Source organism: Myripristis murdjan, chromosome 9 (assembly GCF_902150065.1).
Source record: "Myripristis murdjan chromosome 9, fMyrMur1.1, whole genome shotgun sequence".
In the NCBI taxonomy this organism is placed as follows: domain Eukaryota; kingdom Metazoa; phylum Chordata; class Actinopteri; order Holocentriformes; family Holocentridae; genus Myripristis; species Myripristis murdjan.
The window spans coordinates 37,565,174-37,588,207 of record NC_043988.1 but is presented as its reverse complement, the minus strand read 5'-3'; the positions used below and the strand labels follow the sequence as shown (position 1 = coordinate 37,588,207).

At 43.4% G+C, this 23,034-nt stretch overlaps 1 protein-coding gene across 1 annotated transcript in view; it reads right to left on the bottom strand.

Annotated features, from left to right (window-relative positions):
- Positions 1-2,690: 2,690 nt before the first annotated feature.
- The window catches only part of LOC115365032 (dynein heavy chain 8, axonemal-like), a 47,501-nt gene continuing 27,157 nt past the window's right edge, over positions 2,691-23,034 (bottom strand). The window contains exons 53-92 of the mRNA XM_030059744.1: positions 21,646-21,788; positions 21,428-21,562; positions 21,223-21,345; positions 20,920-21,133; positions 20,719-20,828; positions 20,383-20,546; positions 20,103-20,295; positions 19,893-20,015; positions 19,685-19,815; positions 19,171-19,324; positions 18,545-18,709; positions 18,101-18,327; positions 17,899-18,017; positions 17,687-17,790; positions 15,551-15,727; positions 15,303-15,470; positions 14,555-14,770; positions 13,366-13,503; positions 13,128-13,255; positions 11,365-11,536; positions 11,111-11,266; positions 10,859-11,014; positions 10,598-10,780; positions 10,389-10,494; positions 8,610-8,862; positions 8,329-8,519; positions 8,129-8,250; positions 7,927-8,045; positions 7,648-7,850; positions 7,473-7,546; positions 7,225-7,377; positions 6,678-6,833; positions 6,120-6,236; positions 5,922-6,023; positions 5,051-5,211; positions 4,803-4,959; positions 4,567-4,719; positions 3,908-4,097; positions 3,242-3,363; positions 2,691-3,081 (exon numbers count right to left, since the gene is read on the bottom strand). Of these exons, the coding sequence (XP_029915604.1) occupies positions 2,794-3,081; positions 3,242-3,363; positions 3,908-4,097; positions 4,567-4,719; positions 4,803-4,959; positions 5,051-5,211; positions 5,922-6,023; positions 6,120-6,236; positions 6,678-6,833; positions 7,225-7,377; positions 7,473-7,546; positions 7,648-7,850; positions 7,927-8,045; positions 8,129-8,250; positions 8,329-8,519; positions 8,610-8,862; positions 10,389-10,494; positions 10,598-10,780; positions 10,859-11,014; positions 11,111-11,266; positions 11,365-11,536; positions 13,128-13,255; positions 13,366-13,503; positions 14,555-14,770; positions 15,303-15,470; positions 15,551-15,727; positions 17,687-17,790; positions 17,899-18,017; positions 18,101-18,327; positions 18,545-18,709; positions 19,171-19,324; positions 19,685-19,815; positions 19,893-20,015; positions 20,103-20,295; positions 20,383-20,546; positions 20,719-20,828; positions 20,920-21,133; positions 21,223-21,345; positions 21,428-21,562; positions 21,646-21,788 (6,266 nt within the window). The 3' untranslated portion in view covers positions 2,691-2,793. The remainder of the gene's footprint in view (positions 3,082-3,241; positions 3,364-3,907; positions 4,098-4,566; positions 4,720-4,802; positions 4,960-5,050; positions 5,212-5,921; positions 6,024-6,119; positions 6,237-6,677; positions 6,834-7,224; positions 7,378-7,472; positions 7,547-7,647; positions 7,851-7,926; positions 8,046-8,128; positions 8,251-8,328; positions 8,520-8,609; positions 8,863-10,388; positions 10,495-10,597; positions 10,781-10,858; positions 11,015-11,110; positions 11,267-11,364; positions 11,537-13,127; positions 13,256-13,365; positions 13,504-14,554; positions 14,771-15,302; positions 15,471-15,550; positions 15,728-17,686; positions 17,791-17,898; positions 18,018-18,100; positions 18,328-18,544; positions 18,710-19,170; positions 19,325-19,684; positions 19,816-19,892; positions 20,016-20,102; positions 20,296-20,382; positions 20,547-20,718; positions 20,829-20,919; positions 21,134-21,222; positions 21,346-21,427; positions 21,563-21,645; positions 21,789-23,034) is intronic.

Sequence of the window (23,034 nt, the reverse complement as noted above, 5' to 3'; positions counted from 1 at the left end):
CAGAACAATCAGACTTACCCACAGAGGGAGCGACGCCCCCTACTGGCTTCACTGTGGAAGGTTCTGACTAGGTGTTGAACAATAATCATAATAATCATAATGATGATGATGATGATGATGTGTTTCTGTTTGGAGACAGGTTGTTCAGACATGGGACGACATGGGCAACTGGTGGTCCGCGGGCCACAAGAGGCCTCCTGACACTCATTTATGTCATTCAGTCATAAATGATATAAAACTTTGACTCTCAATGACTTGAACGGTCACTGCTTTCATTTTAGCCACTAGGGGGAGCCATGCAGGCCAGTCTCAACCAGCAGGTGTTTCTGTGGCGCTGTGTTTAGTCAGCGGCGGTCAGAGGTCATGGCGCGGGAAACGGGAGGAGGACGACCTGTTTCCAGTGTTCAAACACACAGTGGAGATCAAAATTAGAGATCAAATCATTAATACTTGATTTATTCTGAAATAATGTTTTTCTTCATTGTCCAGACTTTGACAGAATATCAGCTGTGGCGATACCACTGCTGTACTAGCATGTTTATTTAAATAACCAAGGCTCTTCAACAAAAACCTTTTTTTGTGTGAAAAAACAAACAAACAAAACAACAACAACAGCAGAACAGTAACCACTGTGTCAGAAAAGAAGATTTAAAGAATGTTTTCTCAGGGCTGTAGGATTCAAAAATGAACATGAGGTTCTACCTGAGGGTTCTTCCCGTTAAAGGGGAGTTTTACCTTGCCACTGTCGCCAGGAGCTCAGGAGGGAATCTGTTGGGTTTCTTTGTTTTCTTTTCTACTGTAATGTGTAGAGCGCGGTCTTTACCTGCTCTACCTGTAAGGCGTCATGAGATAACTTCTGTTGTGATTTGACGCTATATAAATAAAGACTGATTGATTGATTGATTGATGAAGTGTAGAGGCCCTTGCTTTGACTGACTTGAGCACGTCTGCGCCCACAGGACGTCACTGGTTTCTCACACCGCTCTGGTTGATCTTGGTCCAGTCTCCTCGCAGTCTCTTCCACAGTTCGGTGACTGCAGTGAGTTTCTTAGCCGTCACTTTGTCGCCAAAGATTTTCCAGAGATCCTCTGTCGGGTTTAGATCTGATCTCCATTTCATTGTTTCAGTTTGTGTGCCAGGGGGCGCTGTCTTGCATGGAAATTGCTGGCTGATTGGGAGACAGTTGCAGTGAAGGTATTACATGTTGCTGAAGGAGGTTCACAAACATTAGCGTTCACCCGGCCATGGAGCTGCAGAGAACATCCCCCAAACTGTGACACTTGCTCCTCCTTCCTTCCTCTCATGACAGCAGTGCACTCTGGACCAGGTCTCCTCTGTGCACACAGCACGCTCCTCAGCAAAGTCTAGCCTTTTTATTCTTTCTGCTGATGAGAGGTTTGGTCAGTGCACAGTGGGCTTTCAGTCCAAACTGTCTTAAACGGCGTGACACTGTGTGCCGAGGCAGATCCTTGCCCTGTTCCTCCAGCTGCAGCGTTGAACTGATCCCCCACTGAGAGTCTTTGCATAACCCTGTCCTCTCGTGCACTTGCTGTGTGTGGACGACCAGCCTTTCGGGGACTTAAATGAATGTGTCCTTGTAAAGTTTCAATATTCTTGAAGTCACAGACTTGGAACGCCCAACCTCTCTTGCAGCGGCTGAGAGGGTCATCCCTTTGGCCTTGATCTGGACACCCTGCTGTCGCCTTAGAGCGGCTTGCCATCTCGCACAGTAACAGGAGAGCTGCCAGATCAACAGTTAAGTGTCACCAGGTGCCAGATTAACACCAATAACTGAGAGGCATCTGAAAGTGTTCTCTAATTTTGATCAGAGCTGTTCTGAAAATGTCACATTTAAGGTTTTTATATTATGCTTGAGAATATATTTAATTTCTGTAAAAAATCTGCCCTTATATTCATGTTAGCATAACTTCAAATAAATACAGGCAGTGACTTTAAAATTTAGAAAATTGCAATTGTTCTCTAATTTTGATCTCCACTGTAGAGAACAAACTGGATCAGTGATGCAAGAACAGAACATTGACTGGCAGGTTCCTGCTCACCTGCAGTGCATCACTTTAGAGACAACACAACAGTGTTATAGTTACTGAAAAGATGGAAATAAAGATGAATGTAGGTTTTTCTTATCTTTCTGGTGGTAGAGGAACATCCTCTGGGGAACTGAGAAATTCTGTTTGCATAATACAGATAAAATCAGGTTGTTTCTACTGATTTCATCCATGAACAGGTTGTGTATTCACTGCACCACCAGGTTTCTACAAAATGAAGCTGGTAAGCAGGATGCATTCCAAATCTATCTGGATATTAGAGGCCTCTTTGTCTGTGAAGAGTAACAACAGAATGTTTAGAATAAATGCAGTGATGAGTGAAGAATAAACCCACATATTAAGCCCAGACTGTGTTGGTGCAATGAAACACAATTTAGCAAAAAAAAAAAAAAAAAAAAAAAAAGTAGAAAGAAAGAGAGAAAAAAGATGGTATATTGTTCCATGAGAACAAACACTTAAAGTCATGATAAGACGATCAAAGAACAAACATGCACATGAACACACAGCAGCTTGTGAATGTGCACTCATTTCCTGGAAACTGGAAAACAGAAAGGCATGTTTTTAACTCAAGGAGTTTGGGTCTTGGGGCTGAATTTCACTTCTTTATTGTGTCTCTGAGGTAATTTCAGATGACAGTGACAGAGATTTAACAGATATAAAGTTCAGAATCAGTTTCCTTTCAGAATATTAACAGTAAACAGTAAATCATTGGTTTGACTGCTGCAGGTCACTTGATGTCGCAGAGTAGGGCGACTCCTCGCAGGATCCAGTGGTCCGGTGACTCGGCGGTGTTCATCACCACGCCCGTGATGTAGTTCTGGTCGGTGCGGCGAGGCTTCTTGTAGATGGGGCAGATGTAGAGCCTGCGGTCCTTGGGTGCCGTGGAGTTAATGGCAAACATGTGGATGATGGGTAAAGGTGTGAACAGCACCTTGGGGGAAGACTCAGTGAGCCGGCTGTTCTTCCTGTCCCAGCCGGCCCCGTCCAGGTACAGGCCGTACACGTACACGCCCTCCTGTGGACACAACCAGGAACACACACCTGCCTCAGAAACAACATCTGCTGAGCAGTACAACCATCTGGTTTCTCTGTGTGCTTCTGTGACAAGAGTGATTTTAAATTGAAGACTTGATGAATAGTGGTTTTCCTGAGAGTTTGCATGCTGTGTGACTCACAGCAGGGGGCGCTGTGATCTCTTCCTTGTTCTTCTTCAACACTTCGTTGTGCAGGGTGACGGTGTCCAGAGCCCAGCCTTTGTGTGCCCTTGTCACTTCCTGCCTCATGGCAGTTAAAAAACCTGAAAGTGAAAACAGAGAAAGTGACAGCAAATACCTGCAAGTAACTGAATGTAATCTCATCTTTGACAAAGTAACTGCATTTGACTGAATGAAAGTAATGACTGGTAACTATGATAATAATATTAATTATGAGATGTATTTAATAAAATGTAATAACAGATCTCTTATAACACAGTGTGAGTACATCTATAACATCCAGTGTTGACAGCCTGTGTCAGAGAATATTCCCACACCTGGCGGGTCTTATTCCAGGATGCTGATGTGAGTTCAGCTTTAAATTTCACTCCATCTGTGAGTGAAGTCACTTTTTAAAACTTGATGTAACACACTCTCCATCTTGTAGTTTGTGCAGTTTGTGAGTTTCCTGACTTCATGGAGACGCTGTAGCTCTGACATCACATTCTAGTTATTGTTCTCTGTGCAATGCTGCACAGCGTCATGTAGACTGTATTAATGTGAAATGGCATCAGTTTATTCAAGCTCAGAGCGAGTGGAAAATGAGAACCTGGATTCAGTACATAATGTGAAAAAACTTCTACCCACCCTGAGGGTTGAAGAAGCCAGTCATCCAAAAGGTTTTGGGTCTTCCCTCAAACACCCAGCTGTGGAACTGTCTGTTCCTCTCCAGAAGCTCCGTGAACCAAAAGCCCAGCGTGGACGACTCCCAGGAGATCTTCCTCCACTGGTTTGGCACCCGGGCATCAAACATGTTGTCCAGAGCATCACGCAGGTTCTGACAGTAAAAACCTTCAGCTGCTTTATCACGGCTAAAAACACAGCTAGTCATTATGCATGCTATGAGAGATGATTCTTAGTCTGGATGTTCTCAGGAATAAAAAGGAAGGAAGGAATTTAGCTGCTCTTTTCACAGCTTTTTACAATCTAAATTAAAATAAATGTTTCAATATTGGAATTTTCCAATATTTTCAGCCTGACCAGGGACAAAGACTGCAAATTAGCTGAAGCTAGATGTCTTCTATACATCACATTTTCCCTTTTTTGTGGCAATGTTGTATGTATCTCCCCTGTCAAATAAACATTAAATAAAAAAAAAAATAATAAAATTACACAAACATAACTTGTAATATGACAAACCACAATTAATTTGTCAATCCTGTGTGACCTGTAAATCTTTGAAATGAATTACGAATGTGATGTTGTGCCTGCAGCAGTGCGGCACAGGGCTGACTCTACCCTCTCACCTCACTCATGATGATGGTGCCGTCGATGGCCAGCTTGAGGTCGGTGAGACTGGAGCGCACCACACTGATGATCCTCTGCATTCGATCCACCTCCTGACGCAGGAAGATATTCATGGAGTTCAGAGCTCCCATCTTTACCAGTCTGGCTCTGACCTTTAACACATGAACACTGATGAGTCGAGTTGTTCTCCGGCACCAGGAATTTGAGTAAAACCCTGCTGATCACACAGACGGACCTCGTGAGGAACATAATCGGATGGCAGTTTGTCCAACATGTCCTCTGCCAGACTGTGGACGATGGACTCTCGAGTGGCTCCTGATCCTCCTCCGCTCTCCTTGGGCTGGATGTTTGTGATGGTGTTCAGGACGTCAGCAGACGTATTGGTCTGGTACCTGGTCAGCATCAGCACACAGCACCGTGTTATTACCTGCTGTACGTGCGGCAGCGGCGTTGAGATGTTTTGTTATGTGTCGTTGTTCTTACGTGATGTCAGCGTTGGGATGCAGCCCAAACACCTGTGGTGAGTCCACAGCAGGTAACGTCTGGATGTGCTCCATGTACTGCTCCACCGAGCTGCACACTGGGATGTTGTAGCCCACGAAGTAGCAGAAGGACGGCTCAAATATCTTGTCATTGAACCACACCTGGGACACAAACACAGTGCACCTTCAGCAGCTTCATCTACAGGCTTCACTCCGCTGCTTCCTGCTTCTGGCTTCAGGACAGAAACGTTTTAACAAATACCATTCAAGGGCGGGGTTACACTACACAACTGTTCCCGAGTCAAAGCCATTATAGCTGAGTCATGGTTGATTATAGCCAAGAACAAAAACAAACTGGGTGACACTGTTAAGGTGGGCAGCGAGACAGCGAGAGAGCGTTAGACATCTCTGATCGCCAGGTCTTCAGAAAGGCAGAATTGACGTTTGGCAGCCCAGGTATTCCTCTCTTGGAGGCGTCTGATGTTCTCCCTTCAGGTCAACCTGCACTAAAGGAAACTGCACTACCTTGTGCCTATCAGGGCTCCAGACTAGGACCCAAATATTTTGAGCGTACAAGTTCAAATGTGACATGGTCATATTTATGTGAGTGCATGAAAGTGTCAAAAATTAAGCGTTGTATGGCTGATTATTTCAAAAAGCAAGAAGAGGAGGAAAGGGATGTGGGGATGATGGGGAGGGAGAGTTGACGAGAGGTTCTGACAGATGCTGCTGATGACAAAAATGCAGGCAGCGAGAGGCCGACTGACGACGCGGTGAGTCGGTTAGTCTGACTCCAGCCAATGATGCTCTTTGTTCAGACGTTCCACACTGAATATTATTTACCACCCTCGTTTGACAAATATGAAATTTACTCGAGCAAAACAGTTGAGAAGTCGTTTGTCATAGTCATCAGTAACTCTTCCTCCGTACTGGACCTCGCCAAGCATGTACCGCACAGTCACCCAGGACACCCCCTGCAGGGAAACACAGAGAGAGAGCACGTCCAGGGATCAGGGAGGGAGGACAGTGAGTTCAGATCAGAGGACTGCCACATCTTTGTTTCTCTTCACCTTCTTGGGGCCGCAGTCGTCCAGGTGATTCTCAACAAACTCAACACTTGCGGTGAAGTCAGCTGAGTTGAACTCATAAGGGATGTTCCAACCTAACGGTCCAAATTTGCGCCGTTCCTTGAAAACAAAAAGCATAAAGTCAAATACTGCATCACTGCAATGAGCATAAATTAATGACAGAGGTGGAAGATAAAAGACAAAGAAAAACAAGATTACTGGCCCCTTCAGAGAAATGAATCAGAATCAGAAATACTTTATTGATCTAAGCCCTAACCCCTAACCAAAAGAATAATCAAATTGTAAGAAATAGAAAAGGAAATAAGAAATATAAAAACATGTGCAATAGAAATTTGCAAAGAAAGTATGTGCATTATGTATAAATATACGCATTTAACCTACAGAAATATTACAACTCTAAATACAGAAATAAGTTGAGCATATAGTCTACCTATATACGTACACCTTATATACTCAGGAGTATTGCACTGCTGAACTACTGTTGGGTATGAAGGACTGCAGCTGAATAGTTAAATGAATCAGGGCTGAACAGTGCTTCACCTGCACGACAGTGTGGAGGAAGGCCACGTCGTACAGCAGCGGCTTCCACATGGGCAGGTTGCAGACATCCAGCTGCTTCTGGGAAATTCCTGCGAATGTGCGTTTCAAGCCGGCGCGCACTCCCTGCGGCGGATCGTTGGTGAACTTGATGGAGGACTGGAGGTAAAAAGCAGAATCATCAGTGCTGAGCTCTCACCTGCTTACAGTTGGTGATGAGAGCGTGTGTGAGTGTGTGTGTGTGTGTGTGTGTGTGTGTGTGTGTGTGTGTGTGTGTGTGTGTGTGTGTGTGCGTGTGTGTGTGTGTGTGTATTTGTTGAGGCTGGGATACACAACTGGGCTGGAATAATTTCAGTGAATTTAGCTCTGATGAATCTGATGTCATGAGAAGTTCTCCAATCCATGTAGTTTGAGGTAAGATGAATAAACACTCTTGGCTAGATGGTTAGCTCTCTGAAAACAGGCTGCTTGTTAAGCCGATAACAATTTGTGGTCATCAGACAAATTATTGGATAAAACAACAGAAACTGGGGAAAAATAAAAGCGTCACCTGCAGCAGAGTGATGGAGAAGCAGTTGTGTGGCTCGGTGGTGATCCACACCCTGAAGCTGTCGTGCACCGTCTCTACTGTGGAGATCGTCTCCAGCAGTTCATCCATAAACTCCAGACCCAGGTGGCAGTTCTGCAGGAGGACCCAGCCTCCCTACACGTGGGCAAAACACATATCAGCCTCACATTTCATTTTCATTTCAGAATTCATTCATGGAAAATCTTATTTCATCAACACAGACTTCACACCTGTGTCATGGAAGTCTGTATGAGCTTCCTCGCATGCACCTCCTGCCCCTGTCCCATGGATATAGCTCTGCATTCTGTAATGCAACAGAACGAGCGATTATGACATGCTGCAATATTAATAAGAATTCTTCCGGATTAAGATCGCAAAGTTTGCGAGGGTGTGAGCTGAACTCACCAAGCCGTAGTTTTTTTGCGAGTGCATCGATCTGGTTGGTGGGATCTGAGCCCATAGAGAGGAAGCATATTAGCGGCGTACGAGGGTCGCTCTCCTTCCACGTGCCCTCAAGGTTCAAAATGACCGGCTCTGCGAATCTCATGCCCAGGGAGTCGCCAACGTACTTCCTGCCCTGGGCCAAGGTACGGTCAGGGCACCACGACCTACGACACAAAGCCCTGTGAGGACACTCTGTCTCTGTCAGAGACAAAAGTCACTTAACAAGCAGCAGAGACCGACCTGATAAGCAGAAGTTTGTGAAAGACGTGAAGGGAGTCGTCGTATCCGTCTGGGATGGCAGCTTCCTCTGGAGCGTCCATGTCGAGCCACGCTTTCCAGCTTTTCCCATTTCGAGACACCTGAAAAATAAGTCAACAGCAACATCTTACAGGTGGTCTTTAAGGTTAAACTCGGACGTGCGGTGGGTGGAGCTCCAACTCACCTGGGCCATGATGTTGATGAACTGTGGCAGTTTGCTGAGCTCCACCAGGTTTAGCCAGGTCATATCCAGGATCCAGCGGAATGGCTTTGAGGGGCATGTTTTCAGATCGAGAGCTGCACCTCCTGTACGCAAAAAGAATTCTGCTTTTAGTCTCCACATGATACGAATGTCAAATATTCCTTACATGACGATAAGCTCACCTTTAATGAGAATCTGAAACTCGTTGTGCTCTATTTTCTTCTTCTGCAGATCAATCTTGAGGGCCAACAAGAACGTGAAGATGAACTTGTGCTCTTCATACAGGCCTCGGACTGTGTACCTGAACACCTCGTAAGTCAGATAATCAATGATATTGGCAATCCGCTGATCAGTCAAAGGAGATTTCTCAGACCTGCAACACAAAAGCAACTTAGAGGTGTCATCCTGTCAGTAACACACTCTGCAGATGTGACAGTTTCAACGGAGTTTGGTGAGGTCGTACTTGTCCATGGACAGATCAAAGATTTTGAGGAACTGCGTCAGGGAGGTCTGGTACATGACGTTGACCATGCTCATCTCCGTGATGAGGAAGTAGAGGATGCTGCCCCGGGCGGCGGCAGGACGGTACTCCTCCTGTGCCGTGTTGATCTTAACCTCCGTCACCGCTGCGACGCTGAGCTTCGTATTGACTTCAGCCGCTGTCTGCTTTGTGGTGCTCAAGATGCCGATCATAGACTCGTCATCCACCAAGGAGCCTGAAATCACACACACACACACACACACACACACACACACAGATACACAAACACGCTTTTACTCTGGCAATAGATCAATGTACTATAGGTAGAAATACTGCAAAAGGAAGCTGTGGCTGGTTTCAGCTGATTGGACGAAGTGAAACACTCATCACACACACTCCATACTGTCAGGTCTTCTGAAGTCGTGTTCTGCCTGCCGTCGCGGCGGCTCCTCTGGTTTTTGTTGACCTGGCCACTCCCCTGCTGTACCTGCTTTTATCTTTTAAACATTTTGGTCGGCGCATCAGACCAAAACAAAAAATGGCGGCAGCGTGTAGCAGCAGCAGCTCGAGTGACTCCCGTGACTCCTCAGAGCTTCAATCAAAGAAATCGCTTACTCGTTCATCTAAAGCACTGGTCCCCAACCACCGGTCTGCGGCCCGGTAAGGAGACATTCCAGATCGGGTCGTGCAGCGTGGGAAAAAAAACACTCGCCTGCGCCAGAACTTAATAAACTGACACTACACAATACGATACTGTCATTGTTTTTTTGTGCTGCACAGCCTGTATGCATGCAGTTGTCAGATCACGTGTAATTTGGCGCCCAACTGTAACTTTTTTCCCGTCATGCCAACATGTATGTAATTAAAAAATGAGAGCGCCTCCGCAGCCTAAAACGCCCCAGCCTAAACGGTTGTGTTAGTTCGCACAACTCAACTTAAAGTTTTACTTAATATTCTGCAAGTACTGAAGTGTGTAATAGGCTAAATATTGAAATGTTACGGGGCATGAGATGTGTTCTCAACTTTGGTGTCTAAAGTTTACAGTGGCTACTGAAAACCAAAAAAAAAAAACACTTGTTTTCTTCTTTCAATTGCTCTGAGAATTAAAATATTTATATTTTTGTGTTCTGGGTGACTTTATTTCATTTTATTTTATTTAATGCTACATCTGGTATCAGAATGCATTATTTTGCACTACCTAATTATTCTTACTTGAATTTCATTCATTCATCTTCTAAACCGCTTATCCTCACAAGAGGGGGTTGCGGGGGGTTGCTGGAGTCTATCCCAGCGCACATGGGGCGAAGGCAGTGAGACACCCTGGACAGGTCGCCAGTCCATCACAGGGCTCTTACTTGAATTTTATTTTGGAATTTGGAGATTTTAAGAGCAAGGGTTGTGTAAAAAAAAGTCAAATAATATTGAAATGTTAAGAAATGAATGTTTTTTCATTGATATACATAATATAGCATGTGTAAATTGCTATATTAATCAAGTAATGGGAAAATAATCGATAATTGGAAAAAATTATCGTTTAGGTAATAGAAAAAATTATCGTTAGATTAATCGATTAATCAAAAAAATAATCGCTAGATTAATCTTTTAAAAAATAATCGTTTTGCCCAGCCCTACTTTTGTTAACTTCCTTATGTTTTATTATGCATACCCTGACTAAAGTGTGTGTGTTTGTGCCATGCTAGAATCAAACCTTACCATGAATAAGCTTGTTATCCTGACGGAGCTACAGACAGGCTGCTGTACCTTTGGTGGTGCTGAGCTTGTACAGCAAGTTGTCCTCCAGCTCCTTCATCTTCCTCTTGTTAGCAGTCACATCCTCCATCAGCTTCAACCTCTCTGCTTCCAGTTCCTGTTTCAAGTATTGAAACAACAAAAGCTACAAATCAGTGCAACTTGCATCAATGTGAAAAGAAGCTGTTTCTGAAACAAGAGCCAGGACAGTGGACTCTGACATATTTCTCTTTGAGGATGACGCGGCGCAGCAGCTGGTTCTCCAGGCCTTTCATGGTCACAGTGAAGTCGATGGTGGAGGTCTTGGCGCTGACCTCCGGGGTGTACGCCGGATTAGGCAGCTTAGTGGTTATATAGAGCCGGAAGCCTTCTGTCACACCGACCTCTTTGTCTCCCACTTTCACCTGAAGCAGACGATGCCAGGGATGTAAACAGGCTTCTTTTCACAACTCTGTACTTATTTACATTGAACTGGATCTGACCTTGTAACTGGAGCCAGATTTGATGAAGTTCTTCTCCAGCACATTGTCCAGCGCGGGGTCCAGCTCCTCGCTTATGTCCTCAATAAGCAGTGGGCATCCCAGTGTGAGAGCGTCCTCCAGATGAGTGCGGAAGAACTTATGATTGAGGGATGTCACCTGAAATACACAGATCACAATTTTTTCCAGAGCATTTGTTACCAAAGCACTTGAAAAAAGGCTCCATTCACTGTGCTCCACCTGGGCGGTATATACCTGGAGTGAGTTGTCTTTTTCTTTCTCCTTGATCCAAGCTTTTCCTTGAGTCTGAGGGTCGATGAGGAGAGGAAATCTTGTCGCTTTAGTGACGATGATGCCGTTCTGTACCGACAGGTCATCTCCCGGCAGTCCCTGCAGGTTCCACTCGCTGATCTGAACCAGAGACAGAGCAGCGTTAAAGGACCACTTGAGGATGGGAGGCAAAAAGGTTTTGCAACAAACAATTAAGTATTAATTTTGGCTGTTCCTACAGTGGGAGGGTCCACTAATTCTGAAATGAGGTTGAGGTTTTCTGTGAAAGGGATTTTGCGGCTCTGGAGCTCTGCCTTCCAGATGTCTTGCAGCAGCATCTGGCGGAAACTCTGGTTGAAGGGCCCACAGTAGGACAGGAAGCCAGTGAGCTGGAGAACATCCCCCACAAGTCTACAGGGAGAAGAGAACAAGGTCACCGTCTCATTTAGACCTTAAGGATGAACAACTATCCCAAGTGTGCCTTCATGCACTGACCGAGGGAAAGGTCACCTAAGCAAAGAATGAGCCACAAAGGAGTTCCAGCCACAGAAGAAGAACAGGTAGAACCAGCATGGACCAACTGTGGGCCTTTGGTTCACAACAAATCACAGTAGTTTCTGGTGGTTCACATTGCCATGGTAACAGCTGTAACGTTCAGTAATGTCACACCGTCAGCAGAAGAGTCTGTTTAAATAACTTTATTGAAACTTCCATTGTGATGTTAGCAGCAGATCATAAAGTTATTTCAAAATGACCAGCTACTTCACAGCCTCTCAGGCTAATGTAATATTAGCTAAATAGATGTGAGCTAATTTTATCCTAATTAGCTGCGTTGTTGTTAAAAAATGTTGTGGCAAAGCCTCTAAACATATCAGACTCAACATTTAGTTATTAGAGGTCAGATCAGCTGCTGCTGCTTCACATTTGCTGTTCCAGTGTGAAACTGCACAGGCCGAGGAGAACCTGAGGAGAACCTGAGGAGAAGCTGAGGAGAACCTGAGGAGAAGCTGAGGAGAACCTGAGGAGAAGCTGAGGAGAAGCTGAGGAGAAGCTGAGGAGAACCTGAGGAGAACCTGAGGAGAAGCTGAGGAGAAGCTGAGGGAGAGACGCTGCACACACTCCCCCCATCATTATTAACCTCCCTGCTTTACTTTATAGGCAAGAACAACGCATGCACTGCCACAGTTTCCACTGGGAGCAGCACACACACACATGCACGCACGCACGCACGCACGCACGCACACACGTTCACACGCTCACACACACACACACACACACACACACACACACACACACACACACACACACACACACACACACACACACACACACACAGCAGCTGAGTAGCTACAGGGATATTACAGGTGACAGTGAAAGGCGTGGTGTAGTTGGCTCTCTCACTCGCAATGTAAACAAACTTGATGGTTACAGTTGCCATGGCAATGGGGAACACCCAGAAATGAACCAAAGGCCCACATCGGTTCTACCCGTTCAATTTGCCTGGTTCCAGCACACTTGACAAAAAAGTCTAACCCATATGAATATCAGGAACAGGAAGCTATTATTTTTGTTGCTGTTGTTGTTTAGACTTTATGTTAGGTCAAATCCAGGCTGCATTAAACACACTTGACAACAAATAAAATGTAGTACAACAATATAATTCAAACTGGTAAGACTGGTTAATCTGGATAATCAATTACACACTTTTCTTTAATTAAGCTTAAAGGCCTACAGCTGAATTTGCCTCTGCAGCCAACAGAAAGAGCTGAGCTCAGTTAAAGCTGCGTGCATGTCTGCTAGATAACAGGGTAGCTTCAGAATATAAGTTGCCATTGCAACTGATGTAGACTTACTTTGATTTCGTGTCTTGGACCCATAAATCTCAAATTTCTGTAAATTTACCATGTGTAGATTTCTATCCAAGCCTTCTTTCTGGAATAACCCCGGCTTGCCCCTAAAACTGAGTCATCATCATATTTACAGTGTGTCTTCTGTGACCTGCCTGTTGATCTGTGACTTAAATTCTTTGCTCTGTTCTATCCAGCGAACTTTCTCTCCGCTGAGTCCTTCGATAAGAGCCGATGCCGCCTGCATTTTATTCCTACACATTTCAGCGTCATCCACCAAGTCCTGAAAAACATTTCAGTTTGTGTGATCCACAGAGCCATCGCAATTTTTATCCTCAAGTCACTGCAAGATAAAATAATCCAATCTTTGTCTTTTGTGAGGGTGAAGCGTACCTGTTTCTCTTTCATGGCAGCGTCACATTTGGCCTTGACTTTGTCGAACTCAGCCTGCTTCTCATCCAGCTGGGCCTGAGCTTTGGCTAGCTCGGCGTTAGCTCCGGTTAGCTTGCGCTCCTGAACAGCCAGGTTTGCCTGACAAAGCACAACACACAGTTCACCAAACACACACACACACACACACACACAGTGTGACCCAGACAGACTGATGTTTTTTTTATATGCTCATGTCTCATCTCTTACAATCCAACACATTTATATGTATATACGTATACATATGTTGGCTTGTGGCCATATAAATATATATATGTATATATATATATATATATATATATATATATATATATATATGTGTGTGTGTGTGTGTGTGTGTGTGTGTGTGTTAAAACCTGTCATTCAAAATAAAAGTGTTCCTGTTGTTTTGCACTTGTGCCTGATCCTTCCCAAACTTGAAAGGAAATACATCAAACCAAGAAAGTAAGAGTCCTTTTTAATGGGGTCTTTAATGGTGCGCCTCAGTTTGGGTCAGATCAGTGATGGTCTGAACTCCTCTACAGGTAAATGTACCTGCAGAGGCAGCAGCACGTCATACTTCACACACCAGGCTAATATCTGATGGGAGTTTTTTCTACAATTCTGCCTGTTTTTTGTGGACAACAGTTTATTTGATTGAGATATCATGATAATACTGAAAATTGCAACATTTTGATGGAACAATATCACAATACAAAATTTTGTATATCAGCCTGTTAAAACTGTGGATGTAGTAACTTCCCACCAACGGGAGTTAATTGGTTCAGTTTAGTTTTTTACAGACTACTTATGTCATAATTAGAACATAACTGGGATGAATTAAATTAACCTGAAGGTTGAGATTTCCAGTTTTAATAATGTAATAACTAAACTGATAACTAATTAACAGTCAAAATGCAACAGATAACTTTCATCAATTCACAGATGTGTATGCAACTAGGTAACTCCCTGTGTAACTCACATTAATTTCATAATTATTACATTAACAGAAAAAAATGTATTACATTACTGGAGGGTATCTTTCATTAGTTTTGCAGGAAAGGTATTACATTAACTGCATTATTACATTATGCAGTGCACAATGTAATATCGCAGTGTAACTCTGAGTCACTGTAGGAGAAGCTCTAACTGTCCAGAGGAACGTGAACTTCACCTTGAGAGGCAGCACTTCTTTGTTGATGCCGAAGAACATGGCCATGGCCCTGGTCCAGGACAGCAGACCAGCGACGTTTCCACACACTTTCTTTGCGTTTTCCAGTGTGTAATCCTCCATGTCAAAGTAGGGATGCAGCAGTTCCACTGTTTCCTCGTTGATGCTGTCCTTAGGAAACTGCTGGAGGGAGTTCAGGAACCCACTGGCACTCATGAGCTGAACAGGAACACAGGAAGGAAACCAAAACTTCACAGTGATGAAGAATTTATTATCAGAGCTAAACACCTGAAAACTGGGACATGACCGGATGTGGGCTTACTTCTTGTTATTTACTGCACCAGGCTGACTGCTAAACATGCACTTTTCTCTGCTGTGGATCATGATAGGATATTTAGATTTGTTGTGGATGTTATCGCTACTGGAGCTCACAGTTTTAAGAAAAGACGCATGCTCCAACGGAAATGATCACACAGACATAGCATGGGAATTTCAAAATAAAGGCATAACATCAAAATATTAATCAATGAATTCATCAATTAATCAGTTATAATTGAAAACCCCATCATCCTCATCCTCAACCACTTATCCGAAGTCGGGTCGCGGAGGAAGCAGTTTCAGCAGGGGACCCCAAACTTTCCTTTCCCTAGCAACATCAACCAGCTCTGACTGGGAGATCCCGAGGCGCTGATTTGATGAAGAGCTTGTGTGTTGCTGCAGTATCTTTGGTAAAGGCGAGGTCGTTTATTACCTTCATGGCTTCTCCCCATGACGGCTTGACGCATCTCCGTTCTGGATCCACGGTGACGAGGTCCACCCTCTTCTGGAACAGCAGCAGGCAGCAGTCCATGATCCTCATGATCAGGTGTGGAGGCTTGGCCAGTTTCCTCACAGTAGCAATGTCAGCAGGCTTGATGGTCTGTGGCAAAATCAACACTGAATACAGCATCCTACTGTAAACACCCAGGTGTGATTATTAACAGGTGATGCAGGACTCACGTTCAGTGCAGCCTCAGCCTCCTCTAAAGCCGGCTTGGCGGCCTCCAGTTTGACCTCAGCGATGGCTTTCTCCTTCTCAATCTCCTCCACGATTTTCTGGGCTTTGTCTTTCACAACCTGGACCTCATTCTTCACGATGGTAGCAGCCTCGGCGCTGACCGTCACCTCGGCCACCACCTGAGAGATTACAACAGGATGCAACGTCACACCTCACACCGTGAATTTACAGGCAGATGAAGCCGCTTCCACAAGAGTAAATGATAATATCTGACTCCAGCTTTTGTTTTCACATACACACGTGTCAGGCCTGCAGCTTTATCAAATTCTACTTTGACATGGGATTCAGGAACAAGGAGATCCTGCTGATTTTAGCCCAGAATCACCAGATTGTTTTCTTGTGAATCAGCCCAAGTCACAGCAGCGTCTCTTCAGAGTTCAGAGATCAGCACTTGTTACTAAATGTGATAATGTAAGAAAAAAGTCACAATGATTTGTGACTTTATTATCTCAGATTTTTCATTTTTTTCCCCACACATTCGTTAGTTGTTTTAGTAAATTTACTACTTTAATCTCAGAAAATATTGGAGCTTTTTCTGATAAATCTACAACTTTAATCTAAAAAATTCAGTTTTATATTATCCCCCTCCCCTAGCTCTCTCACAGTAATTTTTCACTACAATAGCCCTAATGCTGCGTTGTATTATTGCAGATGCTTGCATACTTACTGTAGTTTTATTTGTGTTTTTTATTTTATTGTATACGTTTTTTGGTTATTTATAAGCATTCTTCTGTGCATTTCTGTCAACTCTTTTTCTGTGACATGGCATGGAAAACAGTTGCAAGTGGTGTTGCACGGTATACCGAAACTTTTTTTAAAAAAAGGTACGGTATTACATTTCTCTGACGTTTGGTATTCTTGTGTCCGACACAATGCAACGCATTGAAATTGTATTTTAAAACTGAAAATAAGGTGATGGCCTGCCACAAACAGCTCTAGCTGCTTAAGTTAATCAGCAGCAGTTTCAAAACAGCGAGTAAATTAAGGCACATGCAGGAGATGAAAAAAACAATATTCAGAGATGGTGCCATGTTAATATTACCAGTATTATTATTACCGTGCCCCATGGCTTCAAAATAATGGTAAACACAGAAGCGAATGTATAAGTTTAGTAACTGAAAGCTCCTACAGTAGGCTATATATCTAATAATGTTCTGAAGATAATGAAATGAAAGTGAAATCAAAGTGATTCTTTTAATAACAATGTCACAGCAGTTTCAGCGTAATTCAGGTGTAATTCATGCAAATCTTGACATTACCTGCATTGGCCCACCACTCATGTCTTATCCAAATTTTTATTTCGCCCTAAGATATTGATAATTATGGAGTGAATTGGAGATTTAGTATGAATGACTCATTCAATATTATGACCAGAGAAAACTAATCTGTAAAGATTTCATTGCTTGTTAATTATGTTTTTTTTTTTTTTTTTTTATATACGGTTATTGTTCACACATCCCTTTGGTTCCTGGTGATGTTTTAATACATCACCAGCCAACCAACCACAGTTCAGCCCTCCATTTCCTCTGCCTTTAAGTCGCCCAAAAGTACCCAAACATGGACATAAAGATGATGTTCTAACATTAGCGTGTAGTTGAACAAGCTTCAGCTGAAAGGCTCTTAACTAAGCAAGTTGTTAATAAACCGTGACTTTGAAAAATGTGATTAACCCTTGTGGACATTCAGTATCTTCTCTGATTAGTCATTTTAGTGTCATTTGGTACCGAGTGTCGAATTGGTATCGTTCTAGTTTTGAGTATCGTTTCAGTATCGAGTATCGTGATACTAAACTTGGTATTGGTATCGAAGTCAACATTTTGGTATCATGACAACACTAGCTGCAAGCATCAAAACTCAGTGATATGAACATGAAGCAGGCAGCTGTTGGACTTGCCACTTCACTTGAAGCTACATGCTATTAAAGGGCAGAAAAATAAAGGATTCCAGTGCCTTAGTAGCAGCGGTGCAGTCACTCAGAGGTGAACACTGTCATCTCACAGGGAAAAGATGCTGCATGCAATAGTGCGCGGTGAGCCTGAGTAGTAAGTTTGGGAAATGAGATAATAACATTTATTTACCTTGTCAGCTTTGACAGAGGCCACAGCCAGCTCCTTCTCCTTCACCACCAGGTCTTTGGACAGCTGACTCACTGACTCACTTGCCTCCATCAGTTTGGACAGCCCTGCAGTTCAGTTTGAAATTTTTAAACTTCACACAGCTGACCAAATCTTTTTTTTTTTTTTTTAACAGCAATAGTCATTCTTGTAGCCATCATTCTGATCTCCCTTACCAATATTCATGCGCTCTGCTAGCGTGTTGATGTGCTCGTACTTTTCGGAGTACATGGTTTTGTACCCGTTTATAAAAGAGAGGTAGGATTTAGGCGTCACGTGAGTTCTCCTTCGAAACCTAAAGGCAAAATGTCACACAACTTTAGGTTCCACAGTTTTCATGGATGCGGGGACACATTGGATGTGCTTTGTATGCTGCACCTTTCAAAGTAGCTCTCGCAGCTCTCAGATACTTTGTCGTGATACGTCGCCATGCCATTCACCACGGCAGCCTTCACGTCAGCAGAGCAGGCCATGGGAAACTCTGACAGGAAATAGTTGGACACAGCTGCAAGAGCCTCAGTGGGCCAAGGGGTGAACCAGTCCATGGTGCAGCCTGAGATTAGGCCCGGGAACTTCAGGGATCTGGAACGGAACTTCTCACCAACCTGTTAGGAAGAGCATATACGACTGAAACCGGTTCAAAATATGGATCCACGCTGGGATGGCCCATTACAAAGTGCATAGAAATTGATATGAAATAAAATAAAACATTTAAATACCTGAAAATCATTACTGAACAGTTTTCATGAACCATGGATCTGTGTTTGAGTGGCAGTAATTAAATCTGTGTACTGTTTTAGTTTCTGTCAGTTTTTATCGTACTGGTGAGAAGCACAGAACCACATGCAGGTTCTTCCTGGCCCGGGATATGAAGTACTCGTACAGGTTGTCAAAAGTTGGTGGAACACGAGGAAACTCTTTCTTCATCACAGGGATCAGGTTCTGGGTGATCTCATCTATCTCATCTTTAGCAAAAAGGTTGGAAACCTGCACAGTTCACACATTACAACAAAGGGTGAATTTCTCAGAATCAAGAAAGAGAGATATGTTCTGAGGTATTTTTTTCATTGGAATACAATGAATTTTCTGCTTTGTAGCATTTTCCTGTCCAACAACATTTGGCCTAAATTTGTGATTCCTCAGTAATTCCATGATTTTTTCTCTTTCACAACAATGTATTGTTTCCAAGAGAATAAAACTGTTAAGGTCAGCAACATCTACTCAGCGGCCATAAGGCTAACAGAAATAAGACTCACTACTCTTGTTCTTTCCACAATGTCCAGGGTACACGAGACTAAAACCTTTGCAATACAGGGTTTTTGGATTTGAAGCTTTAAGGCTTTTTCCTCTTTATTTCATTCAGAGGGCCTTGGCGACAATGTAGATGGACTAGACTTCTAATTCAAAACTGATGAACATATCAGTCATCCTTCAGGTGAGATGCTCACCTCTCCAGAGGAAAGCACATTGTTGAGGTACTCAAGGAAGGCTTCATCTTTGATTTCGTTGTCCGTGAAGATGAACGTGATGCCTTTACCATCGGCTCCGGCTGTTTTGTACAGCAGCTTCAGGTCATCCATGAGGTTACTTATGTTGTACGTCCTGATGTAAAGATCACACAGACGAGCTGTCAGTTCATCCCTCATGGTGTCAGTGTGCAGTAAAACCATATAAAGTTTCAGAAAACATTCTAAACACTGAGTCTTCCTGTACACTGTGAACACCTGTGGCCCAAGATCTGAAGAATCTCAAGAAAATTATGCAAGCAGTCATGAATGGGCTGACCTTTAAGCAAGTAAGTAAATTTATGTTTCAAAGAACAAAAAAAGTTTAAGATACAACAATAATAAGTTTATGATAATGTGCAAGTGGGTAAATATAAATAATTAAGTCCAAGTGACAATGACAACGTAAGGGCATCTTCACACATTATTTATCTATTTATTTGGCTGTGGGTTGTACCTGGTCAGTGTGATCTGAAAGATGCTGTATCCTGCTATATATGAGGTCAGGCGAGTGAGGCTCTGTTTTCCTGATCCTCCCACCCCCACCAGCAAAGCGTTTCCGTTGTCAGTTCGAATAATGCGTGAGATCTACTGGGAGGGAAAATTATCAATAACACAAAGGCACATATGGAATACATGTGATTGCATGTAACTGCTGGTCTGACCTTGACGAGGTGAGTCATGGCGTCCATGAAGAAGACCAGGTCCAGGCTGGATCCTCTGACTGTCTCGTTGTGCTGAGTCTGATACATGATCAGCTTCTCTGACAACAGCTCAAAACTCGGGACCTGGAGGGAGATCGCTCTGCTCAGTCAGATCTGATGACGGGGTAATTTTACATCTGTGCAGAGCATAAAAGGCTGTGAAGGTGATACCAGCTCGTAGATTTTGGGGGCATCAAAACAGGCATCGTCCCCTTCTTCTCCAGTGGGCTCAGGGGCATCTCGCAGGAAGTCCACAAAGTACGGCTCAGGATGAAGCTGTGGGATGAGGCCGGGGTCCACGTGCTCCTGGATCACACGGGACACAGCTTTCCCAAACCAGTCTCTGTCTTCAAAGCACACAAACCTGCCAACAAACAACATATGTGGTGTGTGCCTTGCCCACATGGCTGTAAGCTGCATCTATGAACACAGATCCATTCACACACAGTACCTGTCAGCAATCACCCTCGTACATTCACTCTTGAACAGAGCCAGGAGAGTTGGGGTATCATCACACTCCTCAGACCGGATGTTTAACATCCCCTGCCAGATCCTGGACAAGTCTCTCAGGTTGAAGATGTAGTGGAACTTGGATGGTGTTGGCAGCATTTTTGCCTTAGATGTCAAATCAGCAAATAAGGTCATATCGCCTTTAGTAAATTCATATGTATGTATGTATGTGTGTGTGTGTGTGTATATATACACACACACACACACACACACACACACATATATTTATATATATTTCCTGCTATCCATCTGATGTTATATGACAGGTGATTATTACCTTGGTCTGCTGCCACAAGATCCTGCCCGCGGACACCAGATGTTTCACCATTTCTGATACCTCAGGCTTGAATCCCCTGCATGCATGGAAATATCCACAGCCCATTACACCTGCAGGAAGGGCACATGAAAATGAAATTATTTAAAAAAATAAATAAAAACCTTTATATAGGTAAGCATGAGGAGAAAACCTCAACAGTACCAAAGATCTTATCGATGGAGGAGTTTGATGGCAGAGTGCAGTTGAAAACAGTGAACTGCCTCTTCAGTCTCTGTGGGATGTCATTTCTCCCGCCGCCCGGGTGGATCATTGCAGCCAGAATCTGCACGTCCTCAACGGTGGTGAAGTCTCCTGGTTTGTCCAGACTGTACATGCCACTCATTTCCATCATCTGCCGTACTATCTCGTTGGTGATCTGGTTGGACAGTTGCACAGTTACTCAGCCCGGACTGACTGGAACTGAATTGAATATAAAAAAAACAATGAAAACTGCCGTGCACACACCTGATCTCCCCACTCATTCACGACAGGCATGTTGATGTCATCGACAAAGATGGTCATCCTGCGCCCCCCAGGGGGTCCATAAGTGCTGCCAATCCGTTTCTCAATGTAACTTTCCACTGTGCGCTGTAATAAAATCAAACTGTTATTGGTGACAAAAACCCATTCAAAACCCATACAGCTGAGCAGGGGTGTTGTGTTTCCACACCTGGAACATCATGGGCTCAGTCGCAGATGAGAAGTTCAGGGACTTGGACAGATCTGTCTCAGGATCATATTTTTTGGTGTAGCCTTTTATCAACACTGTCTTGGCTGTCCCTTGTTCACCAATGAGCAGCACAGCCTGTCAAAGCATAAAACACAGCTTTTACAGACACAATACAAAGCAAATGAAAAAAAAAATTAAATGGATAAATCTGTTATCACCTTGCGCTGTTTGGCAATCGTCTCCAGCAGGAAAGTGGTCCTTGTGTTATCCACATTTGGTACCAGAATGGAGGCATAGTCGGGCACGTGGTCAGTTGGATAGAGGTACTCGCTCACATAATTATTCCAGTGATGCCAGTCACCTGAAACACAAAGACCATTATCAAAACACAACCACACAGTGGAATAGCAGTACTTTTAGATCTCAATCTGAATAATCACTTGACTTCATTTTTTTTTTTTTTATTCAAATGTGCAATAGAAAACGTTATAACTGGCTAACATTAGCGCCTGGGGTTAGAGGTTAACTTGTTCAGTGACTTTCTAGCAGACGTGCATTCTGTTGTGTGCATTTTCACCACAGAAGTTCAGTGGAGCAGAAAAGTCATTCTCATTGAACTTGGCACTTTTTGGGATTTTGGCACTTGACTTTTAAGACCACATGCTGGAGCTTCCCAACCAGCATGTGAACGTACCATCAGATGATAAACTTTTCAGCTTAATGAGGGAACTTAACTGAATATCCATGATATGATAAAATAACTTTAACAGCCATAAAAAGGAGCAGTTTGCTGTGATGGATTTCAGACCAAGGAAGTTTCAAGTCCCTGCCATTTGATCTTTGTACTGCAAGGAAATGAATGAAAATGATTGGCTGATTAGAAAGCGGGAAAAACACATTCAAACGTCTAAAACAATCTGGAATGCTTTGGAAAAGGGTTAGCAGCAATGTGCATGAACCCAAGTAAATGGGCTAAATCATACAAGCATACATACAACTTGATGCTGTGTGATGGCTGCCTTTAGTTGCTTTTGCTTTCGTATATGATGGACTTTCATATATTTTTGGGTATTAGTATGCCATGCCACAAAGGGGCAGTCAACATGTTGGTGTTGGGTCATGTCATACGATCAAGTGATAAATAGTCACAGGAACGTAGCCTCACTGTGTTTGGATCGCAGGAGACAAATTAAAACACAATTAAAAAACACAAAGACTGCAAATATTGCACAAACAGTTGAGGAATCTGCATGCTGCCGCCTGAAGTTACTGCAGGGTGGAGGAAACAGACAGTAAAGGTGTGCACGTCAAGTGCGTTCCATTCACCACAGTGGCCATCAGTACTGGACCAATTAGTCACAATATTAATGTACCATACTGTTGCTAGCTAGCAAACTGACAAATCTAAGCTCTGTGCAACAAAGAGTAGAAGAGTGGCAGGTGGGTCTAATGATATTATTGGTTGAAATTGGCTGGTTCATGTTTATGTATGCCTGTGTCATATTTTGTTTTACAGGAAGAAAAATGATTTTGGTATTAGAATACAAAAAAACTGTTTTTTGGATGTATAGTGGGACCAGAGATACATAAAAGGGTTAAAAAGGGAT